Raw genomic sequence first — 20,139 nt, 5'->3', positions numbered from 1 at the left:
CTTTTCACTCTTGTTTCTTATTCCTATTATTATCCGAAATTTAGGCCTTCTTTTGTTTCATTTTCTATTTGTGAATTGACGTCCGTTCTTCTTTCTTTGTTCGTCAACACCACGTACGAGAATACGTGTTACATTTTTGCTTTGTCGTCACTTGTTATGATCTAGAATTGTCCTCTTTCTCTTTTTTTTCCCCCCGTGTGTGGCTTAAAAACAAACTTTGAAAATTTGCGTTCGATGCCGCCAAAAAAGGGTGGGAAAGAAGGCAACTGATAACGACCGTAAAAGGAAGGGCGACAAAAGGAAAAACAACCCCGCAAACAAAACGAGAAAAAGAGCGACTCTATTGTTATGATGTCTAGTGTTGATAAGGCGGAAGAAAGAGAATTGGAAACAGGAAACGTGTACACACTTTTCAGGCCATCTTTTTGCGAGGTGACATCATCGGCGCAGACGTGGTGGGGGGTGGGCGATTGAAAGGAAACACACACGCACACACACACGCCTTGTGTAAAACATTGCTCGTTTTCGGGACTGGCCATTTTCGAATTGGGAATATTCATCATTTGTTTGTTTCTTCCAACCCCTTTTTTGGGATGGTTGCCATTTCTTTTTTTTCAACGCCCCGTCTATTCGAATCTTGTCTATCAACACTATACATCTCCCCCCCCCCCCCTCGAATTCAAATACCAGCGCCAATTACTTGTATACGTGTAAATATACACAAGCAAACGAGCAAAAAAATAAAAATAAAAGATAAACCAGATCCTTATTGATGTGCCGTCAGTGGTAGCACTCCTCCCCTATATTGCCCTTTTTTTCATATATATATATTTTTACCTGTTACATGTGTAACACACGATAGAGGAGGGGGAATAGAATTCGATCAGCCATTGAAGCGCGACACGACACAGCCACGCCTGCTAATATATAATACCACACACACACACACCAAACGATTGTACCCACTCGATTGAGCTTTGCGTGAGATCATGCCACTTCTTTTTTTTTTGTGTGTCTATGTGTGTGTGTGTGTGTGCTCCGGGCGGATGTGCTGTGGGGACATGAGATGCTGTGTGTGGGATGAAATTCTCTCGCTGTTGTTGTGTAGGTTTAAAATGAAAATGCAGCAAGATTGATTTAGTAGAAAAGAAATACGATTCAATAGAAAATACAGTAGGAAAGATGGGTGGAAAAACAAAAAGAAGAGAAGATTGTTATCAGATGAATGGATTGAAGCGGCTCTACGTAGAAGAAAGAAGGTGCGTGAAAAGTGCACGCGTGCCAGATGGGAGGAGGGGGGAATTATCTTTGGCTAGATTCCCATCGATGGCGGCATCGTATTCAAACATTTGAATATATATTTATAAAGTTACACATTTCCTGGTTGTGGGAAGCTTTTTTTTTTTTTTTTTTTTCGGCTGGACTTTGCGGGGTCGTCGATGACGGACCGGGATGACCCTGTGATAGAGATGGATCGCTTCTTTTCTTTCATACTCCTCCGTTAATTTATACAACCGGCCCAATCGAATTCTATCTACCGGTTTTGTTTTTGTTTGGTGGGGAGAAAGGTTTGCTGTCACGGGTCGTGTTGCAACACACCGTTATATGGATGATTTCATGTAATTCCGCTGGCGTGAATTTCAGTTGGGTGTGGCTATTGGATTCTCGTGATCGTGTGGGGATGCTGTCATTTATTTTACATATGGAATTTCTGTTTTTCTTTTTTGTAATCTCATCGTCATTTCTACCGTATTGGCTTGACAATGCGATGGACTCACAAAGCCAAAGTGGTTGGAAGATACACACAAGCGGGACACGTTTTCGAGTACGATGTTGAAAAAAAAAAAAAAAAAGAAAAAAAAAGAAATGAACGACTCACGGTGTGCGCCACGGATGTGCCACTCTTTATTATCGAATACCCAAGCACCTTTTTCTTTCGTGTTGTCTCTCCTCTTGGTTGGTCTATTCAAAAATGGTGGGGGGGGGGGGATTCAACAGGTTGTTAACCATCATCTTTATTTATTCCGCTCGCACGGAGAGATGAACAACACGAACTAGCCAACAGAACTAGTTGTATCACTAAAATAAAAAATGAATAGTAAATAAATCGAAGAACTTAAGAATTAAGGTGTGCGCGTCCTTCACAAGGTTCCTTTTGTGCGGCTTGGGCCATTTTAGAAAATGGAATACAACAGAAGCAAAAAAAAAAAAATAAATAAAAAAAAAAATTGAAACTGGTCTTTATCGTATTTTGTTTTTCTTAAAATGTATTCTTATCTTCGAGTTGATTGTTGAGAACTAGTCGGCAAATCTTTATCTCTTTAGAAGTTTTTTTTTTTTCTCTTTTTCGAGAGGAATGCGCGTTCGGCACAAAGTTAGTAGGCCATCGGATTGTTTTTTGTTTCTTTTAATTTCTTTTATGGTTCAGAAAGAAAAGGTGAAGAGGCGTTGTCACCTGGTTTGGCACCTGGAGCTAGTTGAAAAATTGGATACGTTTGTTTGTACGATGTTTGCTCGTTTGTTTATTTATTTTGGCGCTCTCTCTCTCTCTCTCTCTTGCTTGACGTCTAATACGTGTGACTGCCTGACCATCTACGGCCACTGGTGCGCGTTAGGAAATGAGTCGAAAGAAAGAAGAAGAAGAAGAAAATAGATGAATGCACCAGTCCTAATTTATGACGACGCGTGATGTATGTAGCGCGTTAAGAAGAAGAAGAAAAAAAAAAGAAGCGCACGGCCGTTATGGCCGAAAAGATTTTCCTCAATAGGTTGGATACATACGGGCGCGCGCGTGCAAAAAAAAAAAAAAAGAGAGAAGTGGTTATTTATTATGACGAAAAAGAAAAGAAACAAGTTGGGGTTGAAACCGTTAACGCCATCTTACGTGTCTGTGTGGGCTCATATTGAATTTTATTTTTTATTTTTTGTTTAAATGATCCATCATTTCTTTTTTTTTTTCTTTCGTGGTGTCTGACTCAGACGATAGTCATTCGATGATGCCATACCGCCACTGCTGGTACGACGCCGCAGCAGCCGATAGACATATTTTTTTTTTTTTTTCTGCCTTCTTTTCATCCGTCGTGAATCATTCATCCGTCCAGCGAGTTCCAATGGATCACGATGATCGCATCGGTCGTCTTTTGTGTGTGTGTGTGTGTGTGTGTGTGTAGACATGACCTTTTATGGAAGGCATTTTCTCCCTCCAACGTCTCATTAGTTTAGAACCCCACCCCATATTGAATGCATTATTATTAATTCACCGATGAAATGATTGTATATTTATTTATGATTAATAATAATAATAATTTTTTTCTCTAATGATAGATCGGACGTCGTGTCGACGACCTCTTCGAAGACCTGCGCGATGGACACAATCTCGTCTCGCTCCTGGAAGTCCTCTCCGGCGATCACCTGGTACGTTGTTTTATATTGGCTTATCTGTTTCATCCATCTCGTACTAAAATGGAATGGAAGAGACAAAAAGAGACACATAAGGAACTGATTTTTGGTGGAATGGATGAACACGGCCAACGAAGAATCCTGTCCTATTGTCGTTATTTATCGGCGTCTTTTGCCAGTTTTCTCTCGCTCTCCGTTGCGTTTGTTGTGTTTCGCTAATCACGATGACCGTATTTGGGTCCAGGCGCCGGCCCGTTTGGATTGTACTGTTCCCATTTCTCTCTCTCTCTCTCTCTCTCTCTATCCCTCTCTGAGGTTATTGTTGTGTTGGCTCACGTGGAGGGCAAAAACGAGTAGAAAAAAAAAAATGAGCTTTTCTTCTTTCTTCTTCGTGAATATTGATTTTTTTTTGTTGCTGTTGTTGACCGATTTCCTTTCAGAGGCATAGCGCCACATCTCGTCTTGGCCGTAAAAGATCGTCTCGCATTATATTTTTTTAATGATAAAAATCGGAGAGAGAAATGTGGACGTGATGCTATCGGTTCCCTCTTTGTCTCATCATCTGAATTCCTTATTTATTTATTTATTTTTTTTTTTTGTGGGAGGATATAAAATATGATTAAAATCAGCGCGGCGGTGAACGATAAACCTTCATTTCCACTGAATGGGGGGGGGGGGACTATCTGATTTTTGGGCGATATTTCGATTCGTCGACACCCTGAAACAACAGCAGCGATTTCAATCTGTTTTTCCAAATGTCGCCCCAAAATGCCCAATTGACTGGAATTTATTTGGATTCTAATTTTTTTTCTTTTTCTATTTGTGTGTAGCCGCGCGAAAGAGGTCAAATGCGATTCCACATGTTGCAGAACGTCCAGACGTCGCTCGATTATCTGCGCTATCGCAAGGTAAAGTGTTTTTTTTTTTTTTTTCTCCGAAAGAAGAGTTTGATGACGGAGTTTGGTTTAAATAAAAAAAAAAATGCTTTGCCTTAATCGCCTTTTTCTCCATGTTCGGTTTTTACACTGACAGGATCCAACAATAACAAAGGCAAAAGAATAAATAATAACATTTTCCTTTTTGAAAAAAAAAAAAAATAAAAATAAATAAATATAAATAAAATACTTGTGGTTGAAACTCTTTGGTAGGACGTTAATAAAACGGGAAATAATAGGTCTGGCAGTCTTACAATGACGACGCTGAATTTTTTTCAATCGCCTTAGATAGTCTTATAAAAATAAACCACACGAAAATTGTTTTCGTTTTTTTTTTTTTATTGTTGGAAACAAAAAATGTATTCAAAGTTTCAGATTTTTCTTTACATTTTGATGTGTTTTCTTTTCTAACTTGGTTATGTTCGTCTATGCAGATCAAGTTGGTCAACATCCGCGCCGAAGATATCGTCGATAGCAACCCGAAGCTGACCCTCGGTCTGATATGGACCATCATTCTCCATTTCCAGGTACAGTCTATTCGATTATTATTATTATTTTTTTTTTTATTCAATTGTTCGTTGTTTGAAATTTCTTGGTGGCTGTGATTGAAAACTAACAACCAAAGAGATCATAAGGGAACCATCGATTAGATAAGGGAAAGCAAACACAAACAACGTCTTGCATTTTTATCGGTTGACGTCACGTGCTATAACTGTTTGGTATGAGAAATGGAAGAATAGCAGTCCATTCCCCACCTCCTCTAGACCATACGGTTAAACGCAATAGAAAATCGGGAAACACGTACGGTCAAAACAAACAACAACTAGCGCCATCCAGTTGCGGTTTAAAGCATTATTGGCTTCTGTTATCGCTCGCTCACACCGAGAATAAGATCGAAATTAAAAGGCCAAAAAATAACAGGCGAGGAATGTGATAGAAACCATGGAAACGTAAAACCATAATCTCTCCAACGCTAAACACCGTGTAAATAACGCATATTCGTTACGTTGTTTCGTAATACTTTTGACAAATGGAGCGCACATCAACTGACGACATTCGATAAAGGGGCCCGTGTATGGTTTGTTTTTGAAATATCATAGAGATCTTACGACAGTTGTTATCGTCTCTCCCCCCCCCCCCCCCCTCTCCCAGCCAAACGTAAAACGTGTAATCCCGTAACATAAATATGTTGAGCTTCTCTGCCTGTGGATCACATTTTCAATGATGCCGGCGTTTGACAAAGACGATAGTGGAGACGGGGGGGGGGGGGGGGGGGGGAGAGAACAGGAGCCGAAGCGAGTTGCAGTTAATCCAGGTTCGCATTCTTTAAGGTAGAAAACATTTCCATACTGGTGCGGTTTTTACATAAAAATTCCCCGACATAAACATTTTTTTGTGATTTTTTTTTTTTTTTTCTAATTTTTACCTTTTGAAAAGAAAATGAATGGATTGTGTGTAAGTCGAGAGAGAATGAGATGGGAAAACAAATCAAACCAGTTTTCTCTATTTTCTTTAACTGGTCAGCATTTCGCCCATTTATTTCGATCCACAATTGGGAATGAGTTTGACATTTTCCTTTAGTTTTGTTTTTCTCTTTGTCGTATTTATTTTTGGTGTACATTTTTTTTCCTTTTTTTCTGCGTCAATCAACGATCCCCCCCCCCCCCCCCCCCCCCTTTTTTTTTTTTTCTCTTCTGGACTTTGGTAGTCACGCCACAGCGCGCGCGCGCGCGCGCGCTCGCCTGGAATTCGTAATGTTACCCTCACCTGTTTGACGTATGAGGCCACGAACTTAAGCTCATTAAAATCGAAAAAAAAAGAAAGAAAGAGGGAAATATTTTGGGAAATGATCGAATTTCGTATTTTTTTTTCTTTTTTTTTTTTTTTACGACGATGATGGGTAACAATCCTGTTCAATTGCGAGATACCTGGAACAGCTTACACGAAACAAATGCGCTATTCTTCACGCGTGTGCGAAAACCGTGTAGCATTTTTTTTTTTTTTTTTTTTGGTTTTCCAGCATAAAACATTCCAAGACAAGAAAGGAGAAAAAACAAAACAAAACAAAACAAAAAATAAATGCGGAGTTGCGCGAACGGGACGGGCGCGTATTTGATTCCACATATATGGTCATGATTTTGAGAAATCTGGCCACGTTCCTCTTCTGTTTTGTAGCTGCCGTGTTCCATGGGTGTGTAGTGTGTGTGTGTGTGCTCTTTTCTCTGTGTGTTTTTTCTACTCTCGTATATTCCACCCAATTCTTTTTTTTTTTTTTTTTTTTCCTCTCCTTTTCCAGTGTTTATTCTAAACACAGGCGAGTAGAGAGAGAGAGAGAGAGAAAAAAGCCGGTGCATCGCTTCGGGGCGTTTTCCAACATTTTTTATTTTTCAAAATAGAAGAGAATGGTAACAAGAGAGAGAGAGAGAGAGAGAGAGAGAAAAGAGATTTTCGGGATTGCAGCTTGTTTGGTTCGGGGGAGTACGGCAGTCGGGAGGAGTGAAAGTGGCGTAGAGGAGGTCGTTTCCATCGAGTCTTGCGTTCTCTTTCGCCTTTTATTCTTGTGCGTGTGTATGTGTGTGTGTGTGTCTTTGGGTCGCGTCCGTCGTCACTGTGTTTGTGTCAAATGTGGAATTTTCGTTTTCATTTGATTTGTTTGAAACTCATTTGAAAAAAAAAAAAAAAAAAAAAAAAATACCCGAAACGTTTGGAGAGAATCGGGAAAAAGGCGAATTCTCCAGTCGTTTCCCATTTTTGGGGATCGGGAAAACGGACCAAGGGCCCAGAAAGTTTTTTTTTTTTTTTTTTTTTTTTTTAACAGCATAAAAGAAAAGTTTTTTTTTTTTCTCTCTCTTTTTCTGTTGTGGTAATCTCGCACACACACACACACACACACACACACACACACACAGAGCGAAAGAGAGAGAGAGAGTGTGTGTGTATGTCGACAGTGGTTGGTTGGTTCGTGTTGGGTTCGGTCGGTCAGGGGCGCACGGCAGCAATCCGGTTGCATTTTCATCAGTTGCGGACGATTGCGTTCAATTTCGGTCCTTCCCAATTGGACGGGTGTGAAGAGCGAGTCGTAAATTCTGTCCAGTGACCGGTCAAAACACGCAAAACACCCTCCATTGTTTCCAGCTGCCGGAATTTTTCCGTCGTTTTTTTTGTTTTGTTTTGTTTTGTTTTTCGCCTGCTGGGCACACGCAACTGTACACTAGTACAGCACAACCGGCCTGGATTAAAAAAGAAAAGAAAGAAAGAAAGAAAAAGAAAAAAAAAAAAAAGAGTACAACGTCCAGCAGAGGAAATGGCTGGGCGGAGCGGCTGGTGCGGGACGGATGCGCTCAACGAGAGGAGGTCGCAGCGAAGCGCAGCCACGGGCGGCGTCGTGACGGAAGTGGACGCCATCCGGCTGGCCGAACGCATGGAGATGGACGGCGATGTCCACACGGTCCTGCGCCGTCAGCACGTCACGACGCACGTCCGCGACGACACGACCGAAAGCGAGCGGACGGCCCGCAAGTCTGGCGTTCGTCGCGTCACGACGCGGGTCGTCCGCCAGACGACGACCATTACCCGCGGAGAACAGCGGGCCATGACGGAGAACGTCAACCGTTTCGACGACGGCGGCTATGGCCGTCCGGGCTATTTTCAATCGCCGTCGCCCTACGGCACCTCGGAACGTGACGCTTCACTTTACGAGGAACGTGTGCCAGTCCCGGCCATTACTTACCATCGGCCCGCTCCTGTTGAACATCATTCGACGTCGTTTAAACGATCCAAGGTAGTTAATCCGTGAGTGACTTGTACGCGCACACGAACGTTGCAACAGGGGGAATTGGGGTCGGTTCACTTCTGAACGTTCCACTCACGATTCGCTCGTTTGTCTCGGAATTCTGCGCCGTCGTTGCCCGTCATCGTTCGTCTTTGTTCAGAAAATTTTGAAACAAACCCAAAATCACTCACTGCGAAGACGTTTTTTTTTGTTTTGTTTTTTCTTGCCCTCTTCTCGACGTTGTAACTTTTCATTTGGAGGGGCGCCATTTATCCGCGACCTGTGACGGCACTTGACCTCCGCCCATTTCTTTCTTTTACAAAAAAACAAAAAAAAAACAAAATCTATAGAATTATCTACGCACTTCGTTGCACTGCAATTCACCTGTCACCGACATATTCAAATCATAACCCTGCCGCCCTTTCTGCTCCTCCTTATTTCTCAACCCCCCTCCTCCCGAAATATATGCTATTTTGACAAGTTAACGATGTAACAGCCGTTTCGGGTTTTGCTTCAATAGAACTTCAACGAAAAAAAAAAGAAAAAGAAATCACAATTTTCTTTTTTGCTTCTCTTTACTTTCATCTCTTTTATTTATTTTTTTTTTTTTACTTCACTCTCCGTCGCTTTATATTTCAGCTTTTCACGCACAAGAGATAAGACGCACAGAGCTATGGCCAACATCACCACCTTTTTTTTTATAAAGAAAAACGAAATTTTTTGTTCGCCGGCACCCGCCCAAAATAACATCTGATAATGTATGAAAAGAAAAAGAGAAAATGTTCTTGTTCATTACGCATCGCTCGCACAAAGAGAGAAGAAGAAAAGACAACGTGTGGGAATGATGGCGTCATCCGTCTGTTTTTGGGCATCCCACCCAAAAAAAAAAAAAAAAAATTATCGATGAGGTCACCTGTCGATGTTGCTCGACGTTAGCAGCTGTTGTGCTCTTGTTTTGTGCCACTATTACGTGTGGTTATAAAATGTAACGCCATTTTTTCTTTTTTTTTTTTTTCTGGTCTTTTATGTTTGTCTTGAGCCCTCGAGTTCAAGATGACCGTGTCCATCAGACGTTGTAAGAAAGAGGGGAGTATATGATGGCCATAAACGGTGAAACTATGTCTGATGACGGCCGGCCACTTTGTTTAGTGGGCGGCCAACGAGTCAAAGAGTCGCAAAAATTATGTTGAACACGGTTGCTGTTGGTACATTTAGAGAAAGGTAGCCATGAGGCGTTTTTAAAAGAAATGGGACAAAACCTGTCCGTTTTTGATGATGACCTTTGTTTCCCATTTTCATCGAAATAAATCTACATTCAGTAATAAGATTTCATGCTAATAATACCATCCCATTCGTCATCATTAATGCGCAGACAGGTTTCCCCCTTTTTTTCTTTCTAATTATTCATCTCTTTTTGGTTGTCGAGTTTCCATACGAGGAGGGAGAGAGAGAGAGAGAGAGGATCACTAAATATTATGTTGTGCGTAAGCCTCGAAGCGTTGGAGTTGTTGAAAAGATTGTGTTATGTTTTGGTGGACAACCGTTGGGCATTTTTTTTTTTTTTTTTTTTTATATTTTCGTTCAGATTTCAAATGAATTTCGGTTGCTGTTCACTTGCTCACGCACCCCCCACTGTTCGTTCAGTTGGAAAATCGAACGCCCCAAACCGTTTGGTGCGCCACCCGATGTGAATAGTAGCACGTCCTGTCCAGTTTCATTCAAACAGCATTTGAATAAATCGAGGAAAATAAAGAAATTCCATCTCAATTTCTTGTGTCCTACACACGAGCCTTTTTTTTTTTTTTTTTAAGATTCAAAACTTGACTGTTGTTCATTTCTTTTTTTTTTTTTTTCTCCTTGTCGGCTCTATCTGGCAGAAGAGGAGGAGGGGGGGGGGGGGAGACAGTTGTCCCATATAAAGACATGATGGGATACTTGAGACGATGGAACGCGGATTCCCCTTCATATTTTTTTTTTTTTTTCTATGTATATTTTACATTTTTATGTTTTAACGGTGTGAAAATGTTTTCTTAGTCAACCCGTGTTCCCCGCCGGCAGCCATGTGAGTCATAGTTCCCTCATGGCCCGTCTAAAATATTAATAACTATGCAAAGGATTTTCTTTTTTTTTTTTAAATTTGTTTAGATGATGATTAAGAATTTTGTTTGTTTTATTCTAATGATTAGATGATGGGCGTTGTTCTATCTCAAGCGTAATCAATTTTATTTTTATTTTTTTTATTCAACATGTTAACGATGTGAATTTGACATTTTTAATTAATTATTTTTTTTTTTTGTGTGTGTGTGTGTGTGTGTGTGTGTATTTGTTTTGTTGATTAGATATCGGACATCATGGTGGGACAGGACGAATCGCTGACGGCCCGCGAAGCCCTCTTGCGATGGGCCCAGCGCACCACGGCCAAGTACCCCGGTGTCCGCGTCAAGGATTTCACCTCATCGTGGAAAGACGGCCTGGCTTTCAACGCTATTATCCACCGCAACAGGTGCAGTTTCTTCTGATTTCTCCTTATATTTTTATCTATCGCCTTTTTTTTTTTTTAATTTTCCTTCCCGATCGGAAGAAAAAAAAAAAAAAAAAAAAAAAACATTTGCCCGTTGACGGATCAGACATCGAATCCATCAACACTCCCACCTCTCGTATAAGAAAACAAATTCGAGGACACGTACAATCGCGAAGCGCATGGATCATCGATCCTCGCCTTCTTCTTTTTTACACGTCAATTGATTAAAACCTATAGACGAGAGTGCTAACACTGACAAAGAAGTTACAAACAAATGGCGGTGTCATGACACCGGCACACACCGTTGTTGTTGCTGCAGTTGTTGTTGTTGTTGTTGTTGTTTTGAACATTCTGAAAATATCCTCTAGCGTTGCGTACGTTAACCGATCCGTCACACGCAGCCCAAAATGTTTCCGTGTAAAACCAACGTCACGAATGGAACTTTGATTGTTTATGAAATATTCATCAAATTGTAGCGGCTCCCTTCTCTATCCCTTTTTTTCTTATTTCTAGACAACTTATCCGCACGCATACCCCATCGCTTTTAACTTGGTCTTAACTTATTCTTCTTTTTCTTTTCATTTTTGGCAGACCTGATTTAGTGGATTGGCGCTCCTTGAAAAATCGCGGTATCCGCGACCGACTCGAATCCGCCTTCAATGTTGTCGAGCGCGAATACGGCGTGACACGACTTCTCGATCCCGAAGGTAAGCTGATACGCAAACATTATTTCGGCAAAAAAGTAGAACTTAAAGAAAAAAGCAACTCGTGAGAAAAAAAAAAAAAAATCTGGTTTAAAAAAGAAAAAAATGAAATAAAGAATAAAAAGAAATTCACGAAAAAGAAAAAAAAAAAGAAAAATGCGTGATAACGTGGGAGTTAGTCGTTTAGGAGTCCCCTAAAAGTCGGCAACCGACAATGAAGTCATGGAATAAAGCCTTTCAAAAAAAAAAAAAATCAAAAAAAAAGAAAGAAATTGATCATGATTTATGAACGCATCCGGATACAGCATGAAATGGATTGCAACCATGCGCAACCAGCGCCGTCTATTTTGTCAAAATAAAAATTGCATTTCAAAAAAAAAAAAAAAAAAAAAAAAAAAAAAAAAAAATTCGATGGCAAACTAAAAAAAAGAGAAGGAGAAAACAGACAGAATTTGGCTAGCTATTGTGTAGAGGATATTATACATATAGATGTATTTTTTAAGGTAGCGCATTGGAAGCTCCTTACATGGACCTGGCGTCCGCCCTCCTGCGGGGCCTCTTCTAACGACCCCCGGGATAAGCGCATAAGATGACCCCCTAAAGGCATCGATTGTTGAGGGCAAGGCCGTGCTGTGTTGTTGTTCCATGACTCACGAACCAACCAGCATATATACCGCCGCGTCCGTCGTGTTCCAATAACTTCTTTCGCAGACTAGAATTTCATATTTTTCATTTCTTTTTTTTTTTTTTTTTTTTTTTTTTTTTTTTTTGGAAAAGAAATGATGGGGAGAGTAGGTTGAGAAATGAGGACAACAATTATCTTCGTCAGTAGACTTTATTTCCCCCCCCCCCCTTAATTTGTTCGTCTTTGTTCGATGATTGATTTGAAATCTAAAATTTTATTCACGTTTTTTGTTTGTCGTGTTTTTCTTCCTTTTCCTGTCAGATGTCGATACCCCCGAACCGGACGAGAAATCGCTGATTACGTACATTTCGTCGCTCTACGACGTGTTCCCCAACCCACCGGCCTTACACCCACTCTACGATCCGGTGAGTGCGAATTCATTTGTTCCTTTTTTTTTTTTTTTTTTTCCAGAAAAGAAATAACGAATTTCTTTGGCTTAACGGCGCAATGGCATGTCGATTCAAACGAGATTTGAAAAAAAAAAAAAAAAAAAAAAAAAAAAAAAAAAAATGGAGGAATGACGTATCATATTTTATTCATCGCGGATTTGCGCATTTTATGAATTGCAGGAGACGCAGCGGAAATACAGCGAGTACCGCGAACTGTCGAGCTCGTTGCATGTTTGGATCCGCGAGAGCACGCTATTGATGCAAGACCGCACTTTCCCCAACACGCTCATCGAGGTCAAGAAGCTGGCCCTGGAGTCGAACCGATTCCGGACGGATGAAGTGCCGCCACGCCTTAGAGAGAAGCAGCACATCACCCGACTCTACAAGGACATTGAGGTGATTAACAACAATCTTTAAACGACATAAAAAAAAAAAAAAAACATCCATCTCTCTCTCTACTTTTAATGGTGGCTGTCGTTTGTCGTTCCTTGTGACGGCCCGCCTTTTCTTTTAAAAAGAAGACAAAAAAAAAAAAAAATAGTCAGACATCCGTTTTAAACAGGCCCTTTTGACCCCTCGTCAAGGAGTTTTTTTTTTTTTTTTTTTTTTTTCTTTTCTGGAGAAAAAGCCCGGCCACAACGGTCAACTAATGGGTTGTTCTTCTTCTCATGTGTGTGTGTGTGTGTGTGTGGGGGGGGGGGAGGCTTTAAAGATGTTTTTTGTTGTTGTTATATATTATTATCATTATTGGATAATCGGCGTTTTTGGACCGATGAGGCCGACATATTGTGAACTTCCATTTTCGGGGAGAAAATATAATCGTGACGGGCCGTCGTGAATCACGCCGAGAGAATATGGCCAGATTGCCGAAGATGGCTAGTGTGATAGAAAGAGTTTGGCATTCTTTGCGTTCACGATGGCATCCATTTGTTTCATTCTAATCATGTTTTATTATTATTTATTTTTTTTTTTTTCTGGCATTTTTCATTTTTTTTTTTTTTTTGGGGGGGGGGGGGGTTTATGGGCGCAACAGAAATTTCTAGAAGAGACGGAAGAGAAACTGGAACCCGAGTTGCGGCCCGACGTTCTCGAACGCAACTGGAACCAGCTGTTAGCCCTGCACCAGGAACGCGATGCCGCCATCCACAAGGAGATGGAACGACTGGAGCGGCTTCAGCGAATCGCTGAGAAGGTGCACCGCGAAGCCAAACAATCGGACGCCCGGCTGGACGATATCGAAGCTCGAATCGACGAGGAAGCCAAACGGCTGGATCGGCTCCACCCGCGCGACGCCATGCACAATTGCGAGGCTCTCAACGCCGAGCTGGCCGCCGTCGAGGAGGCCATCAAGATTATGTTCACCGACGTCCAAGCGTTAAAAGATGGCCGCTACAATCAAACGGCCGATTTGCATAAGCGCGTCCAGCGCATCCACCAGCGCTGGCAGTCCATCCGCGCCGTGTTCCAGACTCGACTGCTCGAAGTTTTGCCTTCACTGACTTCGCCCGATGCCGGACGATCGTCACGCTCTTCACTGGAAGCGCGTCTATTCGAAACCAACGAGCATTTCCGCTTCCTTCGCGAATGCTCCGAATGGGTCCGAACCAAATTGGTAAATTATTCAAATCAGTTTTCTTTTGATTTGAGCATTTTTGAATGAATCATTTTGGGTTTGTCTCTCTCCTCTTTTGGTGGGGTTTGGCCAATAAACAGACGCAGATGGAGAAAGCCGCGTACGGTAGTGACCTGCCCAGCGTACAAATCGAACTGGAATCGCATTTGAAGGAACATAAATCCGTTGATAAATTCCAAAGCAACGTCGAGAAATGCATATCGAATAAGGTAAAGACGAATGGCGTCATTCTCTTTTGTTTCCTTTTTGAATAAGAATATTTTTATTTAAATAAATAAAAAAAAAAAAAAAAAAGAAAAAGGGTCTCGATTTTAAAATCTTTTCTTCTTTTTTTTTTTTTTTTTTGTCTGCTGATGGTTCGTGAACAGATAAAATTTCAAAGCGAAGAGACGGTCATCTACGTCCACCACGTGAGCATTCTGCAAAAGTCGTACAACGAGCTGTCGATGACGAGCAAGAAAAGGCTGGCGGACTTGGAAATGTTGCAAGATTTCATCCAGTCGGCCACCACGGAGCTCATTTGGCTCAACGAGAAGGAGGAAATTGAGATATCGCGCGACTGGTCCTCCAAGTCGCTTAACGTGACCGAAATTGAACGATACTACGAGGTAACCTAGTTTGCCAATTCTCTGGCCAAATTTTGTTAAGCATGCAATTCTCGTCTACTGGGGTTTGGTCCCTTTTTTTTTTATTCGATTCCTTTGTGCGGGTGTCTTCCTTGACGCTCTATCTCTCAACTGTCTGGGCTAGTGCCTTTCGGACAATGACTCATTGGCCAATAACCTTGAGGATACAGGAAGAAGACGGGGGGTTGCAATGTGCAAAAAAAAAAAAAAAAAAAAAAAATTGGGATTCCTTTTGTAAGGAAAAAAAAAAAAAATATGGAGATTTATGCTTTTTGATCAAATGCCAGTTAGCTTAAAGCGAAGATAAAAGCCCCGGCTGAAAAAGAAAAAAACAAAACAAGATTGTTGTCTTCACACACAGACACATGCGTACGTACATATTTCCAGTTGGTTTTATTTTTTTTTTTTTTTGATGACGGATCACCGGGAGCGCCGGCAGTCGTCGTCGCCGCCTCGGTCAAACCGTGAAAGTCCCTCATCCGTCTCGGCTTGTCCGGAAGGTTTTTTGACGCGTCCCTTCCTTCCATCATCATCATCATCATCACGACGCCGAAAGCACGGCACACTTAATTTTCAGGGTGGAGTTCCCCCTTTTTTTTTTTTTTTTTTCGAAGATTAGAATGAAGGGTGGGAATAAGATTTAAAATTTCGTTTTATTCGATTTATTTTTTAAAACGTAAAAATGATGAAGAAGCCAAAGAACGGAGAATTGGCTATGGGGTTTCTGTATTACGGATCATGATTTAAAAAAATCGTGTTTTTTGTAGTTTAGACTTAAAACGTCCACAACAACCAGTTTTTTTTTTCTGTTTTAATTTCATTCAAAAAAAAAAAAAAAGGGGGAGGGGGAAACATTCAAACCGACATTTGGTCAAATGCCACCGGGCTAATCACCCAGGCGAGATTTATTTCGATTTTTTCTTTCTTAATGAGCTAGTTGCATGCAATGCAATATGCACCTCGACGTCCAGTGTTATTTATTAGCATCTGTTTTCTTCTTTTTTGAATCTTTCCTTCATTACCGACTAGCAAAATTTCGGAATGGGATATCAGGTTGGACACCCTTTTATTCTTCACTTAAAAAAAAAAAAAGAAAAAAAAAATTACCCGTTGGTCATTGTCAAAATTAAAAAAAAGAAATGTGAATCTTTTGTCGGAGTGCGTTTGAAATCACGAGATTAATTTTTTGAAAAATTTTGCCGTGAAAAATGGCTAACAGGCGCTGATGAGCGAACTGGAGAAGCGCGAAATCCAAGTGAGCGCCGTCCAGGATCGCGGCGAAGCTTTGGTGCTGCAACATCACCCGGCCTCCAAGTGTGTCGAGGCCTACATGTCGGCGCTGTCGACTCAATGGAAATGGCTCTTGCAGCTGACGCTCTGTCTGGAGACGCACCTGCGCCACGCCGCCGTCTACCACAACTTCTTCACCGAAGTCCAAAAATGTGAACAATGGTGCATTATGTAAGTTATTTTTTTTTGGCTTGTTCTATGATGGTCATCTCCTGTTTCTCCTAACGGGCTGTGTGTCGATTGTTCCACAAAAAAAAAAAAAAAAAAAAAAAAATAAGGGAACAAGAAAAGACGTTGATGAAACCGTTTCCTTTTATCTTTCTCTTTTTTTTTTTTTTTTTTTTTTTTTTTTCTCTATTCGCTACGACAGACAAGACCAGCTGTTGAATAGCACCTACAGCCAGAGCGAATTCACGCTGGACGAAGGCGAGAAACTCTTGAAAGAGATGCAAGACCTGCGCGAAGACTTGAGCCATTACAGCAGCGTCGTTGAGGCCCTTTACGAGCGTAGTCGGGAAGTCGTCCCTCTCAAACAGAGACGCTCGTCTCTCCGGCAGCCCATCACCGTCACGTCCATTTGCATCTACAAACAAGTCGAAGTGCGTATTATCCAACACCAATCGTCTTCTCTTAAGAATTCTAAGCATTTTCTTCTTTTGTTTTTGCGCTCGCTTTCGTAGGTCACTATCGGCAAGGACGAGGTGTGCAAATTGGTCAATAACTCGTCAAAGACGAAATGGAAGGTCGTTACCACCAACGGAGTCGAATGTCAAGTGCCGAGCGTGTGCCTCTTGATCCCGCCGCCGGATCCCGAAGCCACGGAAGCCGCCGAGCGTTTGAAACGCCAGTACGACCGTTGCGAAGCCCTTTGGCTGAAGAAGCAGATGCGCATGAGTCAGAACATGATCTTCGCCACGATCAAAGTGGTCAAGAGCTGGGATTTGTCTCAGTTCATGGCCATGGGCAAGGACCAGCGCGATGCCATCCGCAAAGCGCTCAACGAGGACGCGGAGAAACTCCTGCAGCAGGGAGACCCGAACGACCCGCAGTTGCGACGCCTCCAGCGCGAAATCGACGAAGTCAACCAGCTGTTTGATGAATTCGAGAGGCGCGCCGCTATGGGCAACCGGCCCGAGTTGAGCCAACGGGCCATCGGCGATCAGTTGACGACCCTGCTCGTCCAATTGGAAGAGTCGGAGAGGACCCTGACTAGCCGCATCACGGCTCCTTTGCCCCGAGATCTCGATCAACTCGAGCAGCTGGTGGTCGAGCACAAACATTTCGAGACGAATTTGCAGTCGCTCCAGCCCGAACTCGAGTCGGCCAAGGAGAACGTGGACGCCTGCCCGAGGAAGACGCCCTCGATGCAAACAAAGTCTTATTTTATCTTTGAAGTTTTCTCATCAGATGATTTCTAATTCTAAATTTCATTTTGATAGGTTGGACTCGTGCATCACCAAATGGAACACGATCTGGCAGAATTCCCAGCTGTACATCGAGCGTCTCAAGGGAGCCGAGATCGTGCTCAACGGCCTGGACGAGGCCACCAAATTCGTGTCTCGTCTCGAGATCCAGTTGGCCTCTTGCGAGAACATGCCGTCCGAGCCGGACGCTCTGCGCAAGGTCCACGACGACCTGGTCGACATGCAGCAAAACATCCAGGAGCAGCAAGGCGTCATCGACCAGCTGGCCGAGGAAGCGGGCACTGTCCGCCAATTGGTGGTCAGATCGCGCCAATCCGTCAACGCCACCATCCGTAAACACCCGGACGTCGACCGACTGGAATCCGAAGTCAAGACGATCGTCACCAGATGGAGCAACATTTGCACCCAAGTTGTCGAACGGTAACCAAAAAAACAAAAACAAAAAAAAAAAACAAAAAACAAACTGGGAATTCAATTTTCTTATTTTTCAATTTCATAATTTTGAATGTTATTCCGGAAATAACAGGCTGCAGAGTTGCGAGACGACATTCGAGCACTTGGAGAGGTACACCGCCATGACGCAGGTCAATCACACGTGGATGGATGCCATGAGCGAGACTGTCAGCAAAATGCCGCCCGTCGAGAACGGCGTGCAGGCCAAAGCCCAGCTGGAGAGCACGGCGGTATTGAAACGTTTAATATTTATTTTTTTTTTTTTTTTTCTCCCCCTATTTAAGAAACGAAAAATTGTTTTCTTGCCATGAGCAAAAACAAATGAATCGTCATCGTTTCAAAACTTTGTTTGTTGTTGGCCAAAGTCAAATGGTTGTTAACGTACGTACCAATTTTTCTACTAGAAACTGTACAACGGCGTGGCGGCCAAGAAACCGTCGATGGACGAGGCCAACATTCTCGGAGCGCGTCTTATCCGCGAGGCAAAGGTAAGACCGAATTCGAACCATTTTCGCGCTCTGTTTAGTCCTAGTCGCTGCTGTTTATCACCGCGCTGTCGTTATGGTTGATGTTATTATCTCGATGATTAAGGGCGAAATTCCGCGTGAATGACATGTCAGATAACACTTGTTGATTTACAAACAAAGACACGCACATAGAAAGGGCAGCAAAAAAAAAAAGAAAAGAAAAGCGAGAAATACTTGACCATATTTCCCGCATTGGCCCACACCTAGACACGCGTGAAAAATGCGTGAAAAAAAAAAAAAAAGAACAACACAACATGTCTAACGCAATCTCACACCTCCAGCTTGAGCAATTTACTGCCCGCGCACTATCCACCACGCACTTAAAAACATGTTTTAAAAAAAAAAAAATCATGTCTGAGGCAACGCCCTACAGCCGTCATTTCATTCATCATTGTGCCATTGAAAAATAACCGAAAAAAAAAACTCGCTTCAAAACCTTTAAAAACGAAAAACAGTCGATGTAGATGTTGAAAATCATTTTCTCGGTTCTTTTACGATCAACATAACTCTCTCTTCTACAATCTGTCGATTATTTATGATTCTTCTCTTTCTCTTCGCTCCGTTTCTCTCTCTCTCTCTCTCTCTCTCTCTCACACATACAACAACACATGCTCTTATCTCGTAATCTGTCCAACGCGCTAATTAACAACGTGGCTTTACTAACCTCCGTCTCTTATGCCCTCCCCCTCTTTTTTTTTTTTTTCCCTTTACCTTGGTCTCCCGATATTCTACGCGCTCAACGAAATTATGTCCATCTGCCCCACCAACCAACGCCCAACGCCGCCAAAACAAAATCGTCCGCCCTCCCCCTCAAAAAATCGAAACGAATCAAAACAAAAACCGATGCAACTGCCCTCCTCAACATCGTCACGCAAAAAAAAAAAAAAAACAAACAAAACAAAACAAAAAAAAAACAACAATGAAGATCTACGACATCCGACTCAAGAGCTACCGCACGGCTCTGGAAGAATTCCAGCCCAGCTGGGATGGAATTGTGAGACGGGCGAGAGGTCAGGCCACAGCGGCCGAGTACGTGGCTCGCGATCTGGACGACCTCAACGGCCGCTACGAAGAGCTGGTCGACGCCCTGCAGCGTCGCTTGCAGCAGCTCTACGATTTGATCCAGCAGGATCTGGACGAGTTTGAGGTAATGGCCCCACTTTTCTTTATTTATTTATTTATATATTTTTTTTTTTTTTTTTTACGTAATGATGTTATTGTTTGGTGTAGTTTTCTGTTTACGCTATTGTTTGTTTTGTTTGGCGTTGATCTAATCAAACGAACCACGACATCGTTCGTTAGTCGGAAAAAAATCGTCATTATCTATGGCCGTAAGATAGGAAGGGCTTTAGCTGTGGATGACGCCATCCATCATTCCGATCTGATAACAATCACGAAATTATTTCCCCTCCATTTTTGCGTCCTCCCCCCCTATACAGACACATAGACACACACACACACACCCCTCGCCCAAAAAGAAAGGAACAGTCGAGACGAAGAGAAAGACATTTTCTGAGGAATAAAGCAAGGGCTCCGCTTTTAATCTTCTAAATTAATCTCGGCGTATTGTAAAAAAAAAAAAAAAAAAAAAAAATGAGAAATTCAACAGACGCACAGTCCCAGATACAACGCAAAGCAAATGAAGTCACCAGATACACATATGCAAATGAAGCCAGTCCGGTATTTATTTCAAAAAGAAAAAGAGAAATAAAACAAAAAAAAAAAAAACAACAAAAAAAACTGGGCCAAATAGGAAGAAGTCAAAAGAAGGTGGGCGAAAC

At 42.1% G+C, this 20,139-nt stretch overlaps 1 protein-coding gene across 4 annotated transcripts in view; it reads left to right on the top strand.

Moving 5' to 3' along the window:
* Positions 1–20,139, top strand: part of LOC130697404 (dystonin-like) — a 63,404-nt gene that overhangs the window by 12,893 nt on the left and 30,372 nt on the right. For 2 of the 4 annotated variants that reach the window (XM_059494807.1, XM_059494809.1), the window contains 16 exons: positions 3,325–3,414; positions 4,230–4,307; positions 4,769–4,861; positions 10,446–10,609; positions 11,219–11,334; positions 12,278–12,381; positions 12,586–12,801; positions 13,439–14,017; positions 14,119–14,247; positions 14,407–14,646; positions 15,884–16,125; positions 16,325–16,553; positions 16,635–17,329; positions 17,394–17,798; positions 17,905–18,061; positions 18,236–18,319. In XM_059494807.1, the coding sequence (XP_059350790.1) occupies positions 3,325–3,414; positions 4,230–4,307; positions 4,769–4,861; positions 10,446–10,609; positions 11,219–11,334; positions 12,278–12,381; positions 12,586–12,801; positions 13,439–14,017; positions 14,119–14,247; positions 14,407–14,646; positions 15,884–16,125; positions 16,325–16,553; positions 16,635–17,329; positions 17,394–17,798; positions 17,905–18,061; positions 18,236–18,319 (3,621 nt within the window). Of the gene's footprint in view, positions 1–3,324; positions 3,415–4,229; positions 4,308–4,768; positions 4,862–7,238; positions 8,116–10,445; positions 10,610–11,218; positions 11,335–12,277; positions 12,382–12,585; positions 12,802–13,438; positions 14,018–14,118; positions 14,248–14,406; positions 14,647–15,883; positions 16,126–16,324; positions 16,554–16,634; positions 17,330–17,393; positions 17,799–17,904; positions 18,062–18,235; positions 18,320–19,283; positions 19,506–20,139 lie in introns of those variants that run through there. The other 2 variants (XM_059494806.1, XM_059494808.1) reach the window with 2 other exon arrangements.

Source organism: Daphnia carinata, chromosome 3 (assembly GCF_022539665.2).
Source record: "Daphnia carinata strain CSIRO-1 chromosome 3, CSIRO_AGI_Dcar_HiC_V3, whole genome shotgun sequence".
NCBI lineage: Eukaryota > Metazoa > Arthropoda > Branchiopoda > Diplostraca > Daphniidae > Daphnia > Daphnia carinata.
Note: the sequence above shows the minus strand (reverse complement) of the source record. Positions and strands in the feature narration are given on the sequence as shown.